The following is a 19,919-nucleotide window of genomic DNA, read 5'->3' on the forward strand; positions in this document are numbered from 1 at the left end:
TCTTATCTCTGACTGTGGGATCTGCCCGTTTCACCAAGCACGCATCCGCATCCCTGACCTCAGCGCATCGGCTGCAGACAGCCGCAGAGCCCGCCAGCCTCCCGGCTTCCCCGTCACAGGGCAAGCCCTGCTTGGCCCCTTCTTGTTATTTTTGGCAGTGCTTTTGTCTCTGGGATCCTCTAACCTTTAGCAATGAAAACAAAACCGCAGAAGGCTGCTGCCCTGGCCTTTGGCTCGCAGCAAGTAACTGGGACGGACAGAGGCTGAAGGCTAAAACCTCAAATTAGCAGCGTGGGACTGGAGTGAGCCAGCGCTGACCAGGCAGCTCAGACCCATCATTTCAAGGGCAGGAAGCCTGCAGGGAGAGAAGAGGTGGTCATCTGCTTTCAGATAGGTGCCTGCTTTGTGCTAATTAATTAGAAATCCAGCGTGGATAACAGGAAGGTTTAGATGATTGTTTAGCTAAGTATTCCTGTAAAGCCCTGTGTAACTATCAAGTGGCTGAGAAAGGGAATTCACCCTGCTGCATTCATTAGACACACACATATAAGAGAAAGCAGAGTCTGGGAGTGGGAGATCAGGGGTTTGCTCATGGCTCAGTCTCAGGCTGCAGCTCCATACTCGATAATACCAGCTCAGAGCAGTCCCAGGTCATGCGGTAACACTGATCTGAACTGAGTCAGGCATCAAGACATGACAGCAACTTTCCAATCAGCCAGACCATATATGCAGCGCACCTCTGGATCGATGACAGCAATGCCTGAGTCACCATCAAGTTGCCTTGATGAAGTTACTCCTTCAAATCTTTGGGTTCTCTGTGGTGGTTTTTTGGTTGTTGTTTTTTCAAAACCAAATATTACATTCAGCACACATCCCTCTGTGGGGATACAGACAGTTGTGCTGGGATAATCATTGCAGGAGGGTGGATAAGATGCTGCCTAAGCCAACACTGTTGTAAAGGGAATTACTGTCAGTTTTTGACCTCAAGCTCAGTATGTGGCTTTAGGAAAATTATTTCATTTCGCCACATGACATTTTCCTTCCCTGTAGATGAGAAGTGATAGCAAAGACTCACTTTCTAGAATCTAGGGAGGCAAAACATATCAGTAGTTGGAAACTACCTCACCAATCTTGTCTGAAAATGGGTGAGACTGATGTGCAGCTATCAGACAGAGGCAACAACATTCAAGTACTCAGACAGTATGAAGGGTTGCTGTACCATGTCTAACACATCCTGAATGAAATCATCCCTACCACGAAGGATACTGCAAGGGCAAAACTTCACCCGTTAGGCCACTTGATCAATATGAACAAAGAGCTAAACAATAAAAATCCAGAAGCCCATTCTGTTAAGTCTGGAATTGTAAATAAGGAGACCAGTGAGTTAGAAGGGAGGATTTGCAGCTTGGCTCTTAGTGAAGGTTCCTCTCTCCAGAGTGCCAATCAGAGTAGTAGCTAGGTGCTAAATAAATATTTAGCAAATGAGAAAGTCCCCATTTAATGAGGAAATATTTGGTGAAATGAGCTGGGGAAATGGTTTCAGTAGTGTGGTAACAGAAGCCAGTGCTGCATTTTGCCTCATGGGATGCTGTGGTTCTACTTGCATTGTATAAGACAGGATCCCCAGCTGGGACAGATGCAGGGAATATAACTAATTACTGAAATGCAAGAACTTTCAGGGTTAAGCCACTGTTAGACCAGCCAGATTCATTCCCTAGTCACAGAATTTGCCTAGCAGCAGCTTTAGAAGATTACTATCTTTCTTCACAACAGCGGTGTTGCAGACAGGATGGTCTAAGTGTAGTGACTATGCCAAGTTTGTAGGAAAAAGTAATTTTTTTTTCTTTTATGTTCAAGGGCTGAATTCCATTTCCACACCTTTATCTACATCATTAGGCTGTTGAGATGACAGTTCCCTCCTTAAATGTTAATTACTATATATCTCTTTTAAGGTGTGTTTTCAAGGGGTTAGTGCCTCAGTCTTCCTTGTAATTAAATGGAGTGGTTAGTACAACTCCTTGGCTATATCCCAAGGTTCGTTGAGAGCTCATCCCTGCTGCAGCTTCCAGTAGATGAGCACTCACAGAACTAGTCCTTCAGAGAGCTGCTGCCTTCAAGTGTTCAGCCAGATAATGAGCCGATTACTGTGCCTGCTCCTCCCGGCGATGGCAAGATCTATGCACAGACAGGCTGTGCATCGCCAGTTGCTGCAGTTAATATTCCTCTCCTCTTCTCCATCCTTTCAGCCTGGTGGGGCTGGTTTTGCAGAGACCAGCCCCTCTTTGGGGCAAGAACTTCCATAGATTATTGACGTAGCATAAAGAGAGAAGCAGACCTTGTCAAAGTCTGAATGTAAAAGTTCAAAAATAAAACAGCCACATAGCCATGCTGGTGAAGAGAGTCTCAAGTACTGAGCACGGCTTTGGTATCGCAGCTGTGACACATGTGCAGCAGCGAGAGAGTGGCTGCGGTTTATTATGCCCCTGCAGCTGAGAAGAAGGAATTACAGCTTCCTCAAATGCTAGGTCTTTTTTTCAGTGAAGAGCAATATTTGAGATTGCAAATGAAAAAAATAATGTCGTGCTTTGGAAACTGCTAAATTGAAATGCCAGTTTCTTTCTTTGAAAGCTGTAAGATAGCTTGTTCCTCTGCAGGGAAAGAGATTAGGAGCCTGTCTATGCAGGGAAAATGTTTGGAATACCAACTGCCCACCAGTTTCCCATGCAATCACTCATACTCTGTACTTAAGGCTGCATTAAAAAAAAAAAAATTACCTGAAGGTACTCTTTGCAGAGGACAGCACCCTGTTCACAATAGCTCTCCTGCCTTAGCTCCACCATCCCAGTACACAAACCATAGATTGTTGTCATGGTTTCACCCCAGCCAGCAACTCAGCCCCACGCAGTCACTCACTCTCCCCTCAGTGGGATGGGGGAGAGAATCAGAAAAGTAAAAGTGGGAAAATTTGTGGGTTGAGGTAAAGACAGTTTAATAGGTAAAGCAAAAGCTGTGCAGGCAAGCAAAGCAAAGCAAGGAATTCATTCACCACTTCCCATCGGTAGGCAGGGGTTCAGCCATCTCCAGGAAAGCAGGGCTCCCTCATGTGTAGCAGTTACTTGGGAAGACAAATGCCATCAGTCTGAAAGCTACCTCACCACCGCCTTCTTCCCCCAGCTTTACATGCTGAGCATGACATCATATGGTATGGGGTATCCCTTTGGTCCGTTGGGGGTCAGCTGTCCTGGCTGTGTCCCCTCCCAGCTTCTTGTGCACCTCCAGCCTATGCATTAGCAGGGTGGTGTGAGAAGCAGAAAGGGCCTTGACTGTGTAAGTGCTGCTTAACAATAACAAAAACATCCCTGTATTACCAACACTTTTCAGCAGAAATCCAAAACATAGCCCCATACCAGCTATCCTGAAGAAAACTAACTCTATCCCTGCCCAAACAGCACACTTGCTTTGCAGTAGTAACCCTTGAGAAGAACACTAGTATTTGCCCAAGATGGGAGGGGGTTGGGTGGGGAAAGGGTCTTTTAAGAAAATATTAAGTGACTGAGAAACACCACTTTTTCACAAGCAGCTCAGGTTCAAAACTGTCTTTACACGATGGGTATCTGCCAGGGAAAAGCCTCTCGGGCAAATCACTGACTGAGGCAACTCCAGAGACTCAGTGGAAAGTTCATAGTATAGCAGGCAAATTGGTCCCAGCCTGTCTCCTGTTCCTAAGAGCTACAACACCTGGGCAAAGCACGCTCCAGATTTCTGTCTGCTGCTGGTCCACTAGAGGACAACCTAATGATGATGAACTCTTTTGGCTTACACAGTAGAAGGCCCATACCGAAAATGCTGCTGCCAAATCTGGTTTACAGCTCATGCTGGGACTGTTGCTGGTACATGTGCTAGGCCTCATTTTTAACGGTACAGATTACTTCTAGTCCTGATTGATACAGACCTATAAAGCTCCAAAAAATGGCACCTACAGTGGATGCCAGCCTTTGTTACTACAGAGAAAGAGACAGAAGCAAGGGAGATTTGCAGACAGCCAGACATAATTTTTATAAAGCAAACCCAATCCTCTACGCTGCACCGTACCACAGAGAAAAAGCTGCCTGTTGCTGCTGGTTTTCTCACAGACTTCTGACGCGATATCATGCTTTTTCAGCCCAGGAAATGCTCAGAGGTACAGAATGATCCTTTTGCCCTGGTAACATGTGATTTATTAAACCATAATGGAGGGACCCAACTCATGTAAACAATAAGCAGGAAGAACAACATCAGCAGCTCAAAGCCACAGAAAAGAACAGGCTACTGCTTTGGCAAGACAAAAAGCAAAGCAGCTTCTCAAAACCTAGGTGGGTTGGTTCTTGCCTAGTATTTTAAGGGCGGGGGGGAAAAACCACAAATAAATTCAAGTTAGCAATAGAGTTAATTTCTGGAGCTAGGAAGCAAATGAGCTGTGGCAAGATGTGAAACAGCAGAAAACAGCAGAGAATTAATTACAAGTGAACTGTCTCAGGTTGGAATTAGAGGGATCAGAGAGTCAAAGCAACAGTTTTCAGTGAGTAATTTGGTGCCTTGACATTCCCCAGCCTTACTAGTGGGGGACTGGAGATGAGAAGTGCATGTGACTCTGCAAGGGAGGAGACCACACACTAAAGGCAGGAGAGCAGAGCTACTTGAAAGGCAAACTGAAGGCAAATCAGAGCTACTGATACTCCTCTCCTAGTGACGATAGCGAGAGCAGGCTAGCTGTGATTAGGAGGGCGCAGATCCTAGCCATCCCTTCGGGGGCGGCAAGGGGAAGTGATGTGAAGGGGCGCTCGCCGCAGCCCTACCCAGCCCCCGGCCCCCTCCCACCCTCCTCCCTGCCCGGCTAAGGGAGGGCAGCCGCCCCGGTCCCACTCAGCACCGGCATTCCCTCCCACCCGACGGCGGTGGGGGGATGCTCTCAGCCGACGAGGCTGGCGGAGTCAGCTGCTCTTTGATGTCAGCAGGTGCTCGGGGCTCGGCGGGGCGGGGGTGGGCGAGCGGAGCATAGCCTAGCCGCAGCCTCTGCTCGCCGCTGCAAAGGGGCTCCTGCCTCCCGCACGCTCTGCCCGGCCGCCCCGCCGGGGAAAGGCGGAGAGGGGGGGCCGCTTGATCGCCGCCGCTGATCCACCGAGGGAACTTGCCCAACTTTCTCCGTCCCTGCCACCGGGACTCGCTGCCATGGCCGTCGCCAATTCCTCCCGCAACTTCTCCGCGCCGGAGGCTCGGAACGGCTCAGGTGAGGGGGGCTGCGGGGGCGGGGGCGCACCTCCCCGGCGGGGCCGCGGGGCTGGGCGGGGGGCGCGGAGAGCTTTGCGGGGGGGGATCCGACGGCACAAGCCCCTTGTGCCCTCCTGCTGACAGCAGGGTTGCGGGTACCCCGTGGAGGCTGAGCGCGGGGACGCCGCCCCCCCGGCACCCCCTCCCGCACCGGGCCGCATTCAGCACCCGAGGGCGGACAGCTCCGCGCCCCGGGCGGCGGGACAGGCCCCGCGCCCCGCCCGCCACCGCCGCGCCACCGCCGCCACCAGCAGCTCGGAGCGACCCGCTGCCGTCTGGCTGTGAGACAGCGCTAACTCCAGCAGCCCGCTGGTCTTAGCTGCAGAGATGACCCAGCCCAGCTAGACAGGGAGGGGAGCAAGGCGCAGGGAACAGGAGACATCGCTGGGGAGGGAAGCGGTGACCCTCGTCACCCTCCTGTTTTCTCCATGCTGCCGCTGTTCCCAAAGCAATAGTTTGGGGTCAGGCAGGCTAACTCTCCACGGTACAAGTGGGTGAAACTCTTCAACAGAAGGTGTTTTATATGTGGTCTTTGTCCCCCTCTGCACCAGTATGTCCTTTATAACTCTGCTTCCTCCTGAAATGCAGTAAAGATGTAGTTTCTTTTGTATCTGGGCATGGCTGAGGACAGCATTCACCTTAGAGGGGAAAAAAAAGAATAAATTAGGCCAGACCTCATTCAGTTCACATAGTGCAGTCCCCTTTGGGACTTTCAAAAGGAGTTAGAGGGCAGCCACAGATCTACAAGCAAGAACAAATCAATGCCTGAAGTACCTGTTTCAGTAAACAAAATACAGCCACTTGAAAGCGCACAGAATCAGCACTGAAAATTCAGATTCAATGATTTCTAAAGCCTCTTTCAGCTTGAGATAAGAGAACTTTGGATAACTTTGACACTCATGCACTTCTGACTCCAGCCTATAATACACACAAAAACTATAGCATCACACTAGCTTCCAGCTAATAACGCTTGAAAGTCCCACTTGTACAAATACCAACAGCAGGAAAGATGCTACAACACTACACAGATTACATTTCACACAAAGCCTTTGGGCTTGCACACATTCTGCTTTAAGGCCAGCTCAGCTCATTCCAAATGTTACAGGATCACCATGAACACTGCATTGATTATAGTACAGGAAAAGGACATTTTGTCCCAATTTCCAGCTAACCAAGTGGCATTTACATTTCACTTGTACAATCAATTCCCGCTACATTCGTAACAAAATTTGGGGCTAAAAGAGAGGAGAGCAGAAATCATAACAGCTACATGCAGAACAGCAGAACCACAGTCGTTCCCTTCCAATTTCAAGTCTGCCATCTCCAAGCATTAAGGAGGTGTGAGATCTGTTTCAATGTTCAGAGGATGCACAGGTTGGATGCTGAAGAATAGGGTGCTGATGACAATATCTTACTTACCAAAGCTATGTAACATGGGGCATTTCCTTGGATTAGTGAGCAGCCAGGAGGAATAGGGACCATTTAAGCCCCCATGAATGGCCTGGATCAGGCTTTTTTTTCCTATCAACCAAGCCTGGCTTTTGCCTTCAGGCTCCTGCCAGTTCTCCTGTGCCTCATGGGCTGCTTTCTGTCATCTGCACAGAGGCTTTCCAATAAAATGGCGCAGCAACCACTTCATAGATTCTGACCTTGGCCTTGCTTATGCCCTAGCTGACTGCTTCCTAGTGCCAGAAGGACTGAGGCAGTGGCAGCTCACCATGTCCCACTTCTAAGAGCACTGAAATATTACATACAGTTGATATGGCACACATTTTTCTAGTCACAGACCAGGCCAGCAATGTAGCCCCAGCTATCTTGCCAATTCAGTCAAGCTTCTCTTTCACACCAGAGTAAATCTTTGGTTTTGAGAAGTTTGTACTCAAGAATTTTAGGGGTCAAAGTCAGCAAATACCACCTCAGCATATAGGCACCACTTTGGCAGAAACAACACCTTTAAGTATCTGTCATTTCACTTCATTTCATTTTCAAGATTTCCCTAGGTTCTGTTGGAGGAGGCTTCTCCTACAGGTATAGGCTTCTAAGGAGAAGGAACAGTACAGTGACTGAAAGCATTTCCAATTAACAGCACATTGAATCATCTGCAGTTCAATGAAAGACACATGCAGTCTTGGCTCATGTGTAACAGCCACACAAATAACTCGCACAAAACCTTCCCCTAGAAAAAAAAAAACAAAAACCAACAAAACCCAACAAAAACACCAGGTCCCATAGGAGAGAAGTAATGAGATGAAATGAGATTTGCCTCAGCTGAGAAGGGCTATTTCAAACTCCATCACACACTGCACGTGTCAGTCTTGCAGAACAGAGAGCACTGCGATCAGTGCCTTAGACACCACCTTCTGTGTTCAAGAGCAGAAATCCCTGTTGGTTGGTGCTGAGAGCTTGTGGCTTCAAAATGTGATTTTAAACCCATGTTAGGGACAAGGCAAACATGAATTTGGTTATGTTTGGGCCTCACACCCCGAAAAGCAGCAGTCAAGCATCAGTGCTGATAAACTAAGCGTTATCAGGCAAGAATTCTGCCTTGGAAATCCACCTACATCCAGAACTCAGACACAGCAGCTTTAAGCCATGTTTTTCTCCTTGTAGAACTAGGGCATTCCTTGTTGAAGGGCCACTCTGAAACATACTCCCAAATCCCTGTCTGGCCATACACCTGGATTTCTTTCTAGGAAAAAAAAACCCAAAACCCTAGAGAAAGGGAGTGGGGCAGAGAAGGAAGATGGAAAGGAGTGCGTGCTCTGGCTTAACCCTGACAAGAGAGCTGGGGCCCAGCCAGGGTACAGTCCCAGATCTCACAATATAGATAAGCATTAGTTATCTGCCTGCATGGTCAATGAACTCTATGTCTCATATGGTACAATAGATAAACCACCCAACAAACAGGCTGAAGCTTTTTGACAACAGCTTGGGCATTGACTACATCCAGATTTTGGCACCCATGTGGAGGCTTTACTCCTTGGATGTGCAAAGCACTGGGTACCTCACAGACTTGCCTCAAAAATGGCTGGACACCCAGCAGTCCCTGGAAGAAAAGTTACTATCAACTCAGTCAGGCACAGGTGAGTGCAGAGGCACACCAGCCTGATTTTAGTCCCCCAAAAAAGAGCTGGGGAGTTTAAAAGCAGGACAGAAGTATACCAGGAGAGCTGAGGAAAGATGCCTAAACACAGCCAGATTTGGGTGGTGTGCTGCAGATACTGAATGGCAGAGAAGGAAGTGTCAATCCCCAGCTAAGCTTCTGCAAGTATTGCAGAGGATCTTAAACATCCTTCCAAGCTACATCTTTGAGGGGGATCCAGCTGCATGGCAGGACAAACACACAGAGGTGTAAAGAGGTTGCCTCCAGGTTGCGCTCACTGTTTTGGTTTGTTTTGGCAGTAGCAGAGAAGCCAGCACCATACACCAACGTGATCATGCCAAGTCTCTTCAGCATCATCTGTTTCCTGGGCATTGTTGGGAACCTCATTGTCATCTACACTATCATCAAGAAGAAGAAGCTGAGATGCAAACAGACTGTGCCTGACATTTTCATCTTCAACCTCTCCATTGTGGACCTCCTTTTCCTCTTGGGCATGCCCTTCCTTATCCACCAGCTCCTAGGAAATGGCTCGTGGTACTTTGGAGCTCCCCTATGCACCATCATCACCGCCCTGGACACAAACAGCCAGATCACCAGCACCAACATCCTTACAGTGATGACACTGGATCGTTACCTGGCAACTGTCTACCCTCTAAAATCTACCTATGTCCGGACCCCATGTGTTGCAGCTCTAGTTATCTGCTTGGTGTGGCTCCTCTCCTTCCTGACCATCATTCCTGTGTGGATGTATGCAGGTCTTATGCCTCTGGAGGATGGGACTGTCCGCTGTGCTCTCTTGCTTCCCAACCCAGAGACTGATATCTACTGGTTCACCCTCTATCAGTTCATGCTGGCATTTGCTGTGCCATTGATTGTGATCTGTGTGGTCTATTTTAAGATCCTCCAGCACATGGCCACCACTGTGGTCCCGTTGCCCCAAAGGAGCCTCCGGGTACGTACGAAGAAAGTCACCCGCATGGCCGTTGCTATCTGCTCCGCCTTTTTCATTTGCTGGGCTCCCTTCTACATCCTCCAGCTGGTTCACCTTGGCATCGACACACCATCCATGGCCTTCTTTTATGCCTACAATTTTGCCATTAGCTTGGGCTATGCCAACAGTTGCCTCAATCCCTTCCTCTACATTGCCCTCAGCGAGACCTTCAAGCGCCAGTTCTTAGTGGCCATCCGCCCTGCAAGAGAGCCATGTCACAACAGCAGCTCCATCAACAACAACAGCATGACAGAAGCCAGCGTGTGTCTGAAACTGGCACCAGAATCCACCCATCAGACTCAGTTTCTGGAGGACTTCTCCCCACGTTCACTGCCCATAACTGTGGCTGTTCACTAGGGCACTCTGAAGTGTCCATAGCAGAAAGCCTTCAGATCTGTAAGTCAATGGAAAAGCAGCAGCTTCAGGCAATTCTTGGTGAAGCATATGAACGACAAGTTTCCACCTCCAAGAGTCCAGGTGCCTCCCTTTTTCATTGTAGGGCTCTGCTCCTGCACCACCCTTGGCCTGTGACATGCTGCGTGCTGCTGCTTCTTTCCACTCCTGCATGGGAGGACTCTATCACATAAGACACTGGGCCCCCAAAGAAGATGAATGGAAAAGAGAGAAAGGACAGAAAGAGGATTTCATGGGGGAATGTTCACCCTGAAAGAGTAAAACCTTTATCAGCAACACTGCCCAATGATTCCTGGCATCTTGGTCTGACCACGGCTTTTAAGCAGCATATCAATATTGACCTTCTTCATTCAAAACTTGAACTTTTGAAACACGATGTCATATATTTAGTTTTGATTAAAAAACTGACCTGCAAACTTTGACGGCTGGGCCTATATCCTAGAAGCAAACAGCAGAGATCTTGGGGCCAGAATTCTCACCTAGGTCTGTTGCTTGGTCTTTTGGTGCAGACCCATCTTCCTTCAGTGGGCTGTATTGTTTGGCAACCAAGAAGTTTTCAAGAACTGGCTAATTTTGATGCTAATCCTAAATATTTCAAGCAAAAGCAGGCAGATAGCAATTGCACTGCTTTAAGGGATTGCAAACAATTCTCAGAACTGCCAGTGCTAACACCGGGTTTGTGGCTTTTCATGCCAATGAGCAGATTTTCATGCTGCTGGTTCCTCACGCTGCTCTTGTGCCTCACATTCTGCATGGCTATTGGGGAATCCCAGGTGGAGGGTTTAAAACATGACTAAAAACCACAATGTGCAGAGGTCTGTGGAGTGAGCAGCTGTGAAAAGGCAGCTCAGAGGAAGCAGAGTTGCTCATGCAGCTCCCTCAAAAATAACAAATGTTTTCAAAGTTAAAAGGGAAAATTAAATGTCTGTGTTTTGTATATGCAGCTTTAACAGTCAGAGGCTAGGGAATAACTTTGCTCATTACGAAGACTAGAGAAAAGACAGCACAGATCAGCTAAACGCGGGGGATTATACTGATAGCCTGTGCAGGGCTCCCAGGGGAACGCGCAGGCATTGTTCAACACTTTGTCAAACATGGAGAAACTGGTTACTGTAGATGAATTTAACATAAAAAAGAATTAAAAACATCAAACAGCACAAAAGAATTTGTTACCGTACTTATGGTTTCATGCCACCAGCTACCCACAATATACCCAGAACAGAAATTCACCCTTACACAGCAAAACTGTGTCACCTGCACAGGACTTTCTAAGCCACATGCACACTTACAGGTGCACCTAATGCACACAACACGACACTCAGAGGTATTTAAGTACAACCGATGCTTCAGTCTACACCCTGTAGAGAACACACAATTCACTCACCTCTGGCAACTAAAGCAGGCGGGTGTCCTGACACCATCAGACGCCATTCGTTGCTTTTCGTGTCATTGAACAAACTTCATAACAGGGTTTCTCTGTATTTCATCCCAGGCTCTGTCAACCGACACCCACCACAGTAGCACATCCACACTGGGACTGTAGGATATCTTGTCAGTTTTTTGTCCCTGTTTCCCTGGTCAATAAAGCCAGACACATACGCAGCTTTCAAGCTTTATGACTTTAAAATCTTAGCCCCATTTTAACTGCCAGGAATTTTCACCTGCTGTTATTCATGGAGCTGCTTTGCTCTTTGGTCAGTACTCTCCCCAAAGGGCTCAGGAGCAAAGGTTGAGGAAGATGTGTGCTGTGCCAAGGCAGATTTGCTCTCAGGACAAGGGAAGCTATTGTGTTACCTTTCTCCCATAAGGAAGTTAAGGAGAGGACTGGCATGCTTCTTGGTGAAAAGCGGTGGGAATGGTTGGGTGGGGTTTTTCCCCCTCCTTTAATGCCAGCAAGGAGGAAAGCATAAGCGAAATTAAAACAGATTACATTGTCAGGGCTCTCAGAGAGCAGCACATTGAAGAGATTATCTTACTTACACAGTAAAGGTGTTTATGGCTGAACTAGCCTCTTCCTACCTGAAGTGAGTTTGCCTGACCCAGTGTGGCCAAGCCATGTGCTAAAAACCATGGTCTCACCAAAAAGAGATGCCAACACCAGCTGAGGCAACACTCAAAAGGGTCTTTATAGGTAGACCCTTTCCAGTTCTCATCACACTGAAGTCACATGTATTTACATGGGCACCTTCCCAAGCCAAAGTCCTTTTAGATGGCATCTATGTAAGGTGGAAAGTCATGTAAGACAAGGCTTCCCATTTAGTCAGTATCCCAGCAGCATCTGTCCTTTCCCACCACCCTGCAAAGGCTCATGGTTCTCTCATGTTCCTCCTGCCTGTCCTCAAAGGATTTCCTAGTCCAGATGTCGAAATACCAGCTGTAGGGTCCCTCCCTTCCCATGTACATCCGTAAAAGTTGTGGCAAACACACCTTGGGAAGACAAGGATGTGGATACTTGTGGATAAGCTGGGAGGCTGAGAAGAGAGGTACAGTCAGCAAGCAAACTAGCAAAGAACACAGATAGCACACAGCTTTTTTCCACCTTCTCCTAATCAGCCCAAAGCACAAGGCAAGATGAAAAAAAGCCTCTCCTTTAAAGACAAACCTTTTGCTCAAAGGCCTTCAGAGGTGTCCCCTTACCTAGTGGGTAAGGCAAGGCCTTCTAGTAGTTAAACAGTCTCTGTGCACCTTGATGTGATCTACTCCAAGCACCCTACCCCTTCTCCCTATTTTTCAGAGCCAACTTTGTTAAGTCGGAGAGTCTGTTGACATTCTGGTCTGTGTTCAGCTCTACCTCTTTGTTTCTTCTGCTCTTTGCATTTATTATGTGATCCCCGCATCTCAGTGCCTCCATTACTAATGGCAGAGCCTGAATAAAAGGCATTGCTAAGTAGAAAAGGACACAGCTACTTGCACAGAGACAGGCAGCCTGAAGTGCTGCGAGGTCTGTCTGAAAGGTGTGGTGAGAAGGGCACGGAGATAATGCAGCGTGTTTCCCTGCAGTCCTGCCCCCCATACACAGCCCATTGTCTCTCTTGCTTGAGAGGAACTAAGGGAAATCCAGCTAAATAACCAGGGGAAAAAAATACTCTCAAAACCAAAGGGTGATAGAAAAAACTTATTAAATCTAGTTGTTCAAATCAACAGCCTGCTACCCTGGATGAGACAAATTTCCTTGACTCTTTTTGCCAACACTTTTTCTGTGCATTCGCAAGCTGCCTTGTCAGACAGCAGGAAGACAGATGGGTTCACTTTCCACCCCCTCCTCCTCTTCCACTTCTTGTCCTTAGAGGTGCGACTGAAGCCACATGTCACAGCTCTGCTCTTGATAAACTCACACAAGGGGCAGATGGTCCAGTTACTTTTACTCCTACTTTCCCAGCTAGTGAGAGCGCCCTCCTTGACTGGTTGCTGCAGGATTCAGTCCTTGGCTCACCCTTCTCAGTGACCTCTTTTCCACTATCCGCATCCCTGTGTCCACACTAGGCAGTAAAATATACCCCTGCCTTCCCCACAGCCACAGCTCTGCCAAGCCAGCCCTAATGACAAGCTGGAGCTGAGGTCCCCAAAGCCCTGCTAGGCAGTGGGCTGGGGACATCCTTCTCCACCTGAAATCTCTGCACAGGTAAACCTGCTCAGGAGCGAACCGCAGCTGTGATGGAGAGCGAGCAGAGCAGGCTGTGGGGTGGGGGGAAATAGGGTGACTCACTGGCCCCTGGGACACAGCCAGAACCTGACTAATAGTGTTTCATCAGTCCTCCTGGGCTGCTAATTGGACACATTTCATTCAACAGACTCACTGGTGGGAGAGGAGCCATGTGGCAGGTACAGATATGTTCCCAGCGCACTCGCTTTGCATTACTCCTGCCAGATGCAGGGACCACACAGCAATGCCCTTTCTTGCTCACCTCCCATTAGTGAAGCAACATCACCAAACTCTCATACTCCCCTGAAGCCTTTCCACTTGCTCCATCCCTGCTGTGGGGCTGGGGAGGGGGCAGCACACAGGAAAGTCTCATCAACAGTAGAGAAGTAAAAGGGGAGGGATGCCTCATCTACAGCCCCATCTCCCACTGGAATGCTCCTCTGGCAGACCAGGGCCCTTCAGTGCCTCCAGGCAACGGAAAATGTATTTTGGAGCTGTATTTACAGAGCAGCATTCAAACAGGGAACTCACTGCACCACTGGAGGGAAAACCTTTGCTAAGAGATGTAGACCCCAATTGCGAGAGGGCACGAGAGAGAACAGCTGCTTTTAGAGCCTTCATGCCCTACCCACACGCCATTTGGAAAACAGCTGCTATGATTGCACAGGACCCAACAGTAGTTCACCTCACAGCATCTTTCCACCAGTACAGTTGTGTTTGCTATGGAAATCATCCCTCCTGATCTCCCAGTCTAACTCATGGGAGAGCCGCGGCACTGGCTTCTGAAGGCTAGAGCTGCGCTTCAACAACTGCAAAGTCACACTTGAGAAGTGGCATACGTCAGTATGAGACGTGATGGTGCACAGAGCGGTGCTTTCATAAGCAGTTCTGTGCGTGCTGAGGGCAAGCATGTTAGAAAAGCCTCCAGGGTTGTCAGCTCAGTACCTTTCACCATCTCTAAATGCTGCTGGAGTAATTTCTGTGCTCCCTAGGGTCAAGCCTCTGTATGAAGGATTCCTCCTCCAAAGCCAGGTCAGACTATGCCAGCATTGCCCTCCCCAGGCACAGCAGCTGAACAGCTCAAGCACCACTGAAGGCTCAAGGCCCCATCCTGCAGGTCCACACAGGGTTAGTCCCCTGCAAGTGAGAGCCAAGTTCCATCCATCACACCAGGGTGAGTTTGAGTTTATTACCACAGCGGTCAGTGGGGTTTTAGCACAACGGGGAGCAGGCTTTACCCCAGGTACTGACTGCGTCATCGTCTGGCACCACATGAGAAAAGGAGATCTGCAGGGTCTGGCTCCACAGAAACACCTCTGGGGCAGTGACTTTTCTGAGCGTCAGTCAAACAATGACACACACAGGTTTTAGTTTAGGCCTTAAACCTTATTTCTTCCACTTAAAATTAAGTCAGCAGATGAGTCAGCCCTTCCCTCCAACCCGTGCTCTTCTGTCCCCTGCAGGTTTCCACTTGCAGGGTAGGGAGGCTGAAAGTCAGTGACATTTTATAATAATTTTAATTATTCTAGTGTGTGGTTATTATTAAGTAGCCTTTGCTAAGTCTGAAGGAGCTCTTATGATTATCTTCCTACACATGTTCCTGGAAGCACAACAGCTTGGCAATACCAGGCTGCCATGCCCTGCTCCACCAGACACTTCACAGGAGAAAGCAGAGTTCTCCTTAGGCAGCCACAGCAAGATGACTCCTGCCTCATCCAGGAGCAATGCTTCTCACACCCACATCCCACTGCAGGCTCGGGGACACGGTCCTCTTTCTCCCACGGGCTTGACCACAGCAAGCCAAACACTAACATTTTGGCATAGAGCACTCCATAGGGACAAGTGTGGTGATGGAAATGGCAGGTGAACTTATCACTTCTTAAAGGTTTTATTGACTTATTTCATGAGGAGGATGGTTCTTGGAGGTGCACCTTCTCCAGCAGCCCCCACTGAGAAATGGAAACAGGTTTTGAAGGGAGCAGACTGTTCATATCAGGGTTCCCTCTGTCCTCCTTCCTGTCTGCTTCTAAATGAAGACTTTGGATTTCAACTTGCCCAAAGTATTTTGGGGATTTAATTCCCCCTCCTCCTTTTTTCTTTTTAAAGGTCAAGCTACTGCAACCTTCTAGATCATAATCCCCAACTTTGGCCTCCAAGTGCTCTGGCAAGGTAAAATCATCATGTTATCAACATGGAAACTGCTTCAGAAGAAAAAAAAAAAAAAACCAGAGAGAGGAAAATGTCACCTCTCAGAGTAAGAATAAGTTGCCTGTCTTTTGCTTTTATTCAAGTCCAGATACTTTTCCCCAGCCAACTGCTGCCACTGAAGAAAGCACATAAACATTTGCTACTGGGCTGAGACACCTTGTGCCAAACTGCAGCCCCCAGCCAGTACTGACACAATCTCTAGGTTTAAGAACACAAACACTGGCAGCTCAATGAGAAGAGACCCATTTACTGGAATTAATATTCAGTCCTTCTGCAGCATGGGAAACATCAATTGTTCAGTGTGAAATAAATTATGTGTCTTTCTTGGGGGGATTTTAATGAGATCTCCCCCCTCTTTTCCAGACACTCTCAGACACAGGGTAAAAAAAAAAAAAAAAAAAAGCAAAACGACATTCCAGCATCTCCCCACCAGCCCTGCATCATAATGGCCCAATCAGGGTAATTAGGATGTCTCCTGTGTGCTCAGGGAGGCTCTACCCAGCAAACCCAGCCTGCTGTTCATCGTATTGTGGCAGCATAGCTAATTACTCCTGGTTTTCAAGGGAAGGGGAGCAGACCAGCTTTTGTATGCAGTTAGGAAAAGGGCTATGCTGAGTACAGTCAGGTTTTGGCTCTACCTCTGGTCCTACTAGATCTCCTGGTATGCTGAAGGCTATAGGATGGGAGAAGAGACTGGTCTGGGTAGTTGGTTCTTAGAAGAAGCAGCATAAGGACCTACGTGCCCGTGAAGGCACCTTTATTTATCTTCAAACTCCTTTGGAGTCGAAGCGCAGCTCCTCTTCCCTGTGACCCCAGTGCCAACCAAATTTCAAGCAAAGAAATGTGCACACAGAAAACCAAGACCCCCTTTGCAGGGACAACAGGCAGTCCTTCGGGGTCAGAAAGCATCACACGCTGTCATGGTGAGGAGCACAAATGGGAGCCTTTCCCAAGGCTGCTGGAAGCTGGATGGGCATTTCTCCACCTCCCTTGCCTTCCTACACTAGATCCCATGGGTACAGCCATACTCCCTCAGGGTGTGCGTTCACATTCAGGCTAGCAGACCCTACCAAGCCCCTCTGCTGTCAGGTCTATAGAGCTCCAGTGGGGATTCCATCACCCAAAAAAGTGCTCTGGGAGCATCCATATCCCAGCCACTAGCTAACATGCGAGCCACTCACAGTCCATATCTCCACACCAGTGGCCTAATTTATCATCTTTCCTGTCCATGTGGCATCATGTCCAAGGTCAGGCTTGCTAGGAATGGATCAGAGCTCCCCTGTTGATACCCTGCTATTTTGTCATCTCCAGGTTTGGCTAAAGCACATAGCAGAAGTGCTGGTATGCAGATGCAAGATGCGGGAGAACACCACTGTAGTCTCAAATCAAGGCTGCACTGAGCTGGCTGCATTGAGACTTGGCCCAGTTTACGTCACCATCTGTTTATTTCTTTACAACAATTTCCAGACAGGCCTGGCAGGTAGACTCAGTCCCTTGTTCCGTGGCTGTCTGCCCTTTTCCTTCTGGCTGCTTTAGTTTCCTTAAGCCTCTAGAAGTTTCTTTAGCAGCAATAATTCCCAACTTAGACAATCATGAAACTTTATGAGTTACCATCTGTGCTTGGAGAGCAAAGACTTGAAAGAATAAAGTAGGATCTAGATGCAGAAGCTGTGATGTACATCACTGTGGAGCAGACATGGGGCAGCTGCGGACCAGACACTAAGTGCTCTGCTGTGTGTCCATGTCATCTCTCCCCTCTGCACACCCATAGTCTAACTCACTCCTAGAACAACTGTTAACCTGGAAACTGCCTCGAACAGCTAAACATGCTCTGGGATGAAACTGGCCCTCCAAAGGATGCGAGTACCACCCAGCCTCAGCACCCACGTTCACACAGGTATTTAATCCCTTCCAAAATGGGACAGCACCCTACATGTTGTACACATGCATCCAAGAGGTTAATACTCATCAGGTAACTGCAGGTGCTGAACAGTCCATGATCACAGAAGGAAGCAGGCCAGTTGCAGATGCAGCCTCAGACCCCCTTCACTGCTTGGCCTCAGGAGGAAATCCAGAGTCTGCTTTCGCTCACACCACTGCCTCACTGAAATTAGCGACATGGGATTAGAGAAAAGCCAAGCAAAACAAAGCCTGAGTCATGCCAAAAGCTTCTTCTGTGGCTGCCCAAGAGTGGAGCTTGACATGTCAGGGCTCTAATTTCACCACCAAAACGAGCTGCCAGGAAGGAAAGCTGACATGTTGCTGTTCTCTAGTTCCTTGAGTCTAATTATTCCAAATAGTTTACAAGTATAACAACCCAAAACTCAGATGATGGCTAGAGACAGGAGAATAATGATGACCATTTTATTCTTGGAAAGTTTTGGCTGTCATCTCAGATAAGATCTACAGGGCTGCTAGGAAAAGCAACCGCTTATCTTGACTCTGTCCTTTAGTACAGGAAAGGGAACCAGAAAAGAGGAGTGGGTGATTCAACAAAAGACAAAGTTACCAGAAACATTTGTCTGCAGCATTACAAGTGACGAATAAAAGCCGCAGCCCTGATGAGCCTGCCAGCATCAGGGACCAGGCAGATCAGCTGAGCCTTGATGTATTAGAAACAGGACATAACCTCTATTTCTTTAATCTCCCCAAATCACCTCATTGTACTAATTCTTTAAAATGTGCTTATTCCAATAGCTGCAAAGATATCAGATACATCCCATGGGCTGGGAGAGATGGCCCAGCAGTGAGACTGTTGCTTCAGGCAAGTGCGAGACTGGCTAAGTGACATGCAGCCGACTTACAGAATTACTAGCAGAAAACAAACTTCTGCAACCAGTAACAAGCTGCAATACATTAGATCTGTCAGGAGTGTTTAATCTCTTCTTTAAAAGAGGAACCATCAACACTAACAAATTGAGATTGTGACAGCTCAGTGCAGAAGCCCAAATTTTAAATTCTGTATCTGACTGTTTGTGCAGTGAAGGGACTCAAAAAATGCCACAGGAGTACCAGGTCCTTGTAGGAATTCTTCACCCCTTTTGCTGCTGCGTTAGGTGTTTGGCTGAGATAGAGCTGTTTTCTTTTCACTAGCTGGTACAATGCTGTGCTTTGGATTTGGTATGAGAATAATGTTGATAACACACAGATGGTTTTAGTTGTTGCCAGGTAGTGTTTGTATGAAGTAAAGGACTTCAGTTTCTTAGGCCTTGCCAACAAGAAAGCTGGAGGGGCACAAGGAATTGGGAGGGGACACAGCCAGGACAGCTGACCTGAACCAACCAAAGGGATATTCCACACCACAGAACGTCATGCTGAATATATAAACTGAGGTAGTTGGCCAGGACCTGCTAGTTGCTGTTTGAGGACTGGCTGGGCATCCATCAGCATGCAGTTAGCAACTTGTACATCACTTGTTTTTCTTTTTTCCTTTTGGATTTTATTTCTCTTTCCCTCTCTCTCTCTCCTTTTCATCGTAATTGTTGTTATTATTATTATACATCATTTTATTTCAATTATTAAATTGTTTCTTATCTCAATCCACAAGTTTTACCTTTTTCCCCAGTTCTCCTCCCTACCCCATCAAGGGAGGGAGCAGCTGTGTGGTACTTTGTTGCCAGCTGGGGTTAAACCACAACGATATTCTAAGTGCAGTGGAAATCCTCAAAGACAACACAGGCAGTTCACAAAGTTCCTATTTAAGCAGCAGTTCACAGTTTAGAACATATTTTCTGTAAAAAGACCTCAACAGAATCTAATTTATCTGCACACACATTCCCCAGAACACAGCTATCTCAGGACAGAAAGCAGCAGGGCACAGTCCAGCTACTACAGGCTCTGGAGAAATGGGATTTATCGATAGACACTCTTCTTGCAGCTCCCTTCGAAAGAGCAGTGGGTTCAATTGTATTGGGATACCCCACCAGGGTTCAGAGTCACAAACAGAAAATCCACATCCCATTTCTCCCCTTGCAAGACGCTCTTGGGTGGTGCTTGTCAACTCATTTACAAAGGAAGCTTCGAAGATGTGTCTCATTTTGGAAAAGACACACCACAGCTGGAGAAAACTTCCCTATCTCACCCCCCCATCAACAAGAATGGGATAACTGCGGAGGACATCAACCAAGTTTTAAGCAAATTCTGCAGTTCCTTTACTCTGCTTCCTCACCTTGATGATGACCTGGAAAAGGGCAGTACTATCTAAACTGGGTTTGGCTTGGAAAGCACTGCACAGAGGAGGAATCTGGGGATGG

At 47.8% G+C, this 19,919-nt stretch overlaps 1 protein-coding gene across 1 annotated transcript; it reads left to right on the forward strand.

Moving 5' to 3' along the window:
- Window positions 1–5,203: 5,203 nt before the first annotated feature.
- Window positions 5,204–9,759, forward strand: LOC130142016 (melanin-concentrating hormone receptor 1-like). The gene is made up of 2 exons (XM_056323410.1): window positions 5,204–5,266; window positions 8,710–9,759. The coding sequence occupies exons 1-2, from the start codon at window positions 5,209–5,211 to the stop codon at window positions 9,756–9,758; spliced, it is 1,107 nt and encodes a 368-aa protein (XP_056179385.1). The 5' UTR covers window positions 5,204–5,208; the 3' UTR covers window position 9,759.
- Window positions 9,760–19,919: the final 10,160 nt, after the last annotated feature.

The sequence above is a fragment of the Falco biarmicus genome, chromosome 1, assembly GCF_023638135.1.
Source record: "Falco biarmicus isolate bFalBia1 chromosome 1, bFalBia1.pri, whole genome shotgun sequence".
NCBI lineage: Eukaryota > Metazoa > Chordata > Aves > Falconiformes > Falconidae > Falco > Falco biarmicus.